The sequence below is a fragment of the Hordeum vulgare genome, chromosome 3H, assembly GCF_904849725.1.
Source record: "Hordeum vulgare subsp. vulgare chromosome 3H, MorexV3_pseudomolecules_assembly, whole genome shotgun sequence".
In the NCBI taxonomy this organism is placed as follows: Eukaryota; Viridiplantae; Streptophyta; class Magnoliopsida; order Poales; family Poaceae; genus Hordeum; species Hordeum vulgare.
The window spans coordinates 3,339,757-3,344,269 of record NC_058520.1 but is presented as its reverse complement, the minus strand read 5'-3'; the positions used below and the strand labels follow the sequence as shown (position 1 = coordinate 3,344,269).

At 46.0% G+C, this 4,513-nt stretch overlaps 1 protein-coding gene across 1 annotated transcript; it reads right to left on the bottom strand.

The window, feature by feature from the left end:
• Positions 1-989: 989 nt before the first annotated feature.
• Positions 990-4,189, bottom strand: LOC123439132 (disease resistance protein RPM1-like). Its single transcript, XM_045115881.1, has 2 exons — positions 1,358-4,189; positions 990-1,141 (listed from the first exon to the last, which is right to left on the bottom strand). Exon 1 carries the CDS (start codon positions 4,146-4,148, stop codon positions 1,416-1,418), a length of 2,733 nt encoding a protein of 910 aa, XP_044971816.1. The 5' UTR covers positions 4,149-4,189; the 3' UTR covers positions 990-1,141; positions 1,358-1,415.
• Between the last annotated feature and the right edge of the window lie 324 nt (positions 4,190-4,513).

The window sequence follows — 4,513 nt, the reverse complement described above, 5'->3', positions numbered from 1 at the left end:
GGCTCCTACTTCATGGCATCATCCAATTTCTCGGTTTTCTGAGGGAGCGTATGATGCACCTTTCCTTCCTCCTGCTGCTTCTTTTCAGTGTTATGAAAACCTGATGCCTCCTCGGACTCTACAAGGTTGTTGCCCCAGCAACGGTGCTCTGCATCTGCTTCAATCTGAGCAGCAAAATCAGGCCTAAAATCATCATGAGCACCATAGCTCGCAACCTCATCGGCAAGAGCGACAAATACATCGAGTTTCTCTGTCAAAACATCCAGTTTCGTCAGGTTCTGAACCACGGTGTGAGCCTCGTTCGTCATGCCCAGCATGGAAACCTTCTGAACCAGCAGAGCAACATCAGAGCAAGCCTGACGACGACTTTGCGAAATGTAGCTCACGGCGAGCTTCTGTATCTCCGTGCTCAGGTCAAGGGGTTCTTCTGGGTCTAGAACATCGGGGCCAAGCCTCAGCCTCTCTACGGAGATGAGATACTCATAGAACCGGGTGAGGGGAGAACAGAGTGCAGATTGCAGAGCAGGAGACCTCCGCCCACCACCGCCCCGCTCGTCCTCCACGTGTAAACTGAATGTACAAGTTTTTCTGAAAACTGAAGGGTAAAACGAGTCAGAAACCGTGTCTATAACCTGGGAATTAGTTCCAACTATTCTCTGCAACTTAAAGGATGCGCATACATCTACCTGGGAGCTGAATGATGATTACTTTTTCAGAAGGATCAACAGGCCGGATGCCATATCAACTCACATGTTCGATTTTTCAGAACCGAATGAAGCAAACACATAAAGGAATTCTAGACATCTAAGAACCTGCAACCCTGCAATCAGGCGCACATATTCGGTTCATGGGACTGTTAACTGCAATTCGAATACAAAAACTTGGATTTGGAACTGGGTTTAAATGGTTGAAAAGAGACGACAGTAAAATGGAAGCTGTCCATGCTGCACACAAATAAGTTCATGCAAGAAAGCAAATAACATTGTAGATGCAGCGTTCACATACATGTTTGTTGATGGAAAAAAAGGAACATTACATCCATGCGTGCGTGCTTTCGGCATCCCCAACAAAGATCAAAACACTAATAAAGGACAAGCGGCTTCACCATTTAAAACTGAAAACACAGCACGCTACAAAAAACCTTTGCATTTCCTTGCAGACTTGTCCTTGTTTTCAGTTTGTGGTAGTGCTTTGTATGGTCTGGCTGCCTTTCAGGACTTTACCTGTGTGTATCGCCTGATGCGTGGTGTGGTAGTGGGGCCTGGTTATTAGGCGACTTTTGAACTGTGTTCTATCTGCTTCATTATAAAAAGATGGGGCAGGGGGGGCAACCCCTTTCATTCAAAAAAAAAAAAACCTTTGCATTTCTAACTAGCAACCCCTGCCCGCACTCACTCTGTTGTACTTCATTACACCTAAAGTACATCAACTCGTCTCACATGGCTAATTTTTATCCAATCTTCACTGTATTCCTTTGATTCCTCATTTCGCTGAAGCTTCTGTGACAGCTCCTCAGAAATATCGCGCAGCAGCAGGTACTCGAGGGTTCTAAGATGCTCGATGCCGTGAGGAAGATCCTTCAGTTCTGGACAGTCTCTTAGAAATAGGTCGACGATATTCGGCATTGCACCTTTTTCAATTATGACTCTGCTGAGATTCGGAGCATCCCATATGCCTAGTATCTTGAGTTTTGGAAGTGATGTTGCGTGGAAGTGCAGATCCTTTCCTTCATAAGCCTTGCTAAGGTGAAGCGTCACTAAGCCATGCAAACCCAAGAGGCACGCAAAAGAGTCTTCATGTAATTTGGACCAGCATAAAGTTAAATAAGTGAGGTTAATAAGTTTTGAAATGGACGAGATGAACTGAGGTAGAATTGTTTTGTCCAGCTGCGCTGATATATCAACTTTCGAAATAGTTGGTGGTAAGCAAAGTGCTTCCAGCTGCAGGACTTCCCTTTGATCAAGTGCAAGGATTGTTATATGAACAAGATGAACCATTTTCGTGATCGCCCAACACAAATCTACACAATGGCCACTCCTAACTTTAGCAATAGCAAAAGTTCTTAAATTGGTCAAACATCCTAGCTGACACAGAACCTCACTGTTGGCTTCGATAAGTTGCAGGGCCAGCAAGTCGGTCAAATTACCGATACACTTGGGCACCTGGATCCCATCAAAAGTAAGAACTCTCTCATTAGCTCCAGATGGGATAGTAAGCACATAGAGATATTTCAATTTCCGAAGGGTGGCTACTTCCACTGGAAGCACCGACAGCATAGCATTGTAAGCATCAAGGACTTCCAGGTTCTGTAACCTTCCTATTTCTTTTGGGAGATATTCAATTTGAGTATCTCGAAGACCTAGAAAGCGCAGATTAAACAAGTTGAAAACAGTCTTCGGTAGTCTCTTGATTTGAACTCCTTGCAGGTCCAATGTTGACAGCAAGTTGAACGGTTTGAGGAAAGCCTCTAGAGAATCAGTTCTCAGATGACTGTTGAAAACATGCAGAGAGCGGAGACTTGTTGCACACAACAATGGAGTCGGTTGTTCCATGTTTGTATTCTGAATTGACAGACGGCGCGTGTTTTCGGTCGAAAAAGGCCTTGAGCCATTGTAAAATTGACAAAAGGATTCTTCTTCTGATTTAGCGAGAGCAAGAACACGGATAATGTCATGCATTCGGCACCTGCGAACTCGGCCACAGCAATTCTGCTCAACCACCTGCAGTAGGCTTCTGTTTACAAGTTCGTTCAGGTAGCCCTCTGCCACTTCCTCCAATGTTTTGCTCCCTGCTTCTTTAATGAATCCAGCTGCGATCCAATGCCTTATTAATCTTTTCCTTCCAAATTGACAGCCCTCTGGAAATATTGTGCAGTGGAGAAAACAGTTCTTCAGATGAGTTGGAAGGTCCTCCAAGCTGACTTTCAGAACTATATTAACATTGAGTATCACATTATTACTGAGCTGCAACTCTAGCTCCTTGTATAAACATTCCCACTGAGAGTAAGTTGGATGCCTGCATGACAACAAGCGGCCTACACAAGCAATAGCAATGGGCAAACCACCACACTTACCCAGAAACTGATGAGCTAGATTTTTCAGATCATCTGGGCATGTTTTCTTCACATTGTTCCAGAAGGCTTCGTTGCAGAATAACTGCCACGCATACCATATCTGTAATGGTTCCAGTTTGATTGTACAGTTTTTAGTTGCCAGCAATGCCACCTCCTGTATTCTAGTGGTGATAACAAATCGACCTGTGCTTTCTGTAGGAAATGCATTCCTTATCTTAAACCAGAGATCCACATTCCAAACATCATCCAAAACTATGAGATATTTTGAACCTTGCAGACAGTTACAGATTACCTCAACCAGGTCCCTGTTTGTGTTGGCGGCACCAATTGCGACGCCGAGTTGACTTGCGATTTGTTTCAACAATTCTTCAACTTGGCAGCTACTTGATACAGTTATCCAGGCAGAAATACTGAAGTTTGTCTTGACGGCCTTGTATAGATGATGAACCAAAGTGGTCTTACCCACACCTCCCATTCCCCAAATAGTTGCAATTTTGCACCCTGGTTCCTCCAGATCACCCACCAGCCAGTGCATCAGCTTGCCCTTGTTTTTTTCAATCCCAACAAGATCCTCTTCCCTCGCAAGATTCAGAGATTGGCCAGCAGATCTTGACTGAACATTGTTCAAGCCCTCTCTGTCAACCCCCTTCATGTCGTAACGGACCTTTCTCCTGTCTGCGCCTTGAAGCCTGCCCTTGATATCTTGGAGCTTGAGTGTCAAACGGCGCCATGCCTTGATGTGCTTGACCCTCTTCTTCATCTTCGTGGCGAATCCCCCATGGGTGTCTTCCAGCTTGTAGGTGAACTCGTCGACCACATCCTCGATCTCGAAGGCGAAGCCTCTGATCTTGTTGACGAAGATGCCGGTGGTCTCGTCGGTGTCCTTGAATCGCTCAGCCCCCTGGAGGTACGCCTGCATGCTCTCCAGCTCCTCCTTGGCCTCACGGATCTCGCAGAAGAGGCCGTTGAGCGCAGATGCCTCCTTGCACAGCAGCGATGCGCCCAAGGTCGCTGCCTCTTTTGCCAAGGCAAAGCCGAGCTTGCCAATCAGCAACGCCACCACGCCCTCCGCCATCTGAGAAGCCGAGCAGAGCTACAGATGGATATGGTGTATGATTGTGGTGCGTGTGTGTGATGAAAAAATATCTCCACCAAGTTGCACTGTGTATGCTCCCACATAATTGAGTGACGCAGCTGCATACTCTTTCCTCCACCTAATTGACACTGTCCATGGTCCCTCCTCTTCTCTCCCTAATAATAAAGCACGGTCGTATTTTTCAAAAAAGTCCTTATAGTTTTTAAAATTCAACCCGCGATCCATATAATAAGTCAATCGAAACGGTATGCACGAGATAAAAGAAAAAACTACCTCCCGATCTCATCTCGACCTCCAGGCTCGAGCGCGCCACCACCTCCTGCCGACCACCACCCCCACCCCCG

What these genes read in the sequence shown, in the direction of transcription:
- LOC123439132 (XM_045115881.1), bottom strand. Translation starts at nt 4,148, where the DNA reads ATGGCGGAGGGCGTGGTGGCGTTGCTGATTGGCAAGCTCGGCTTTGCC.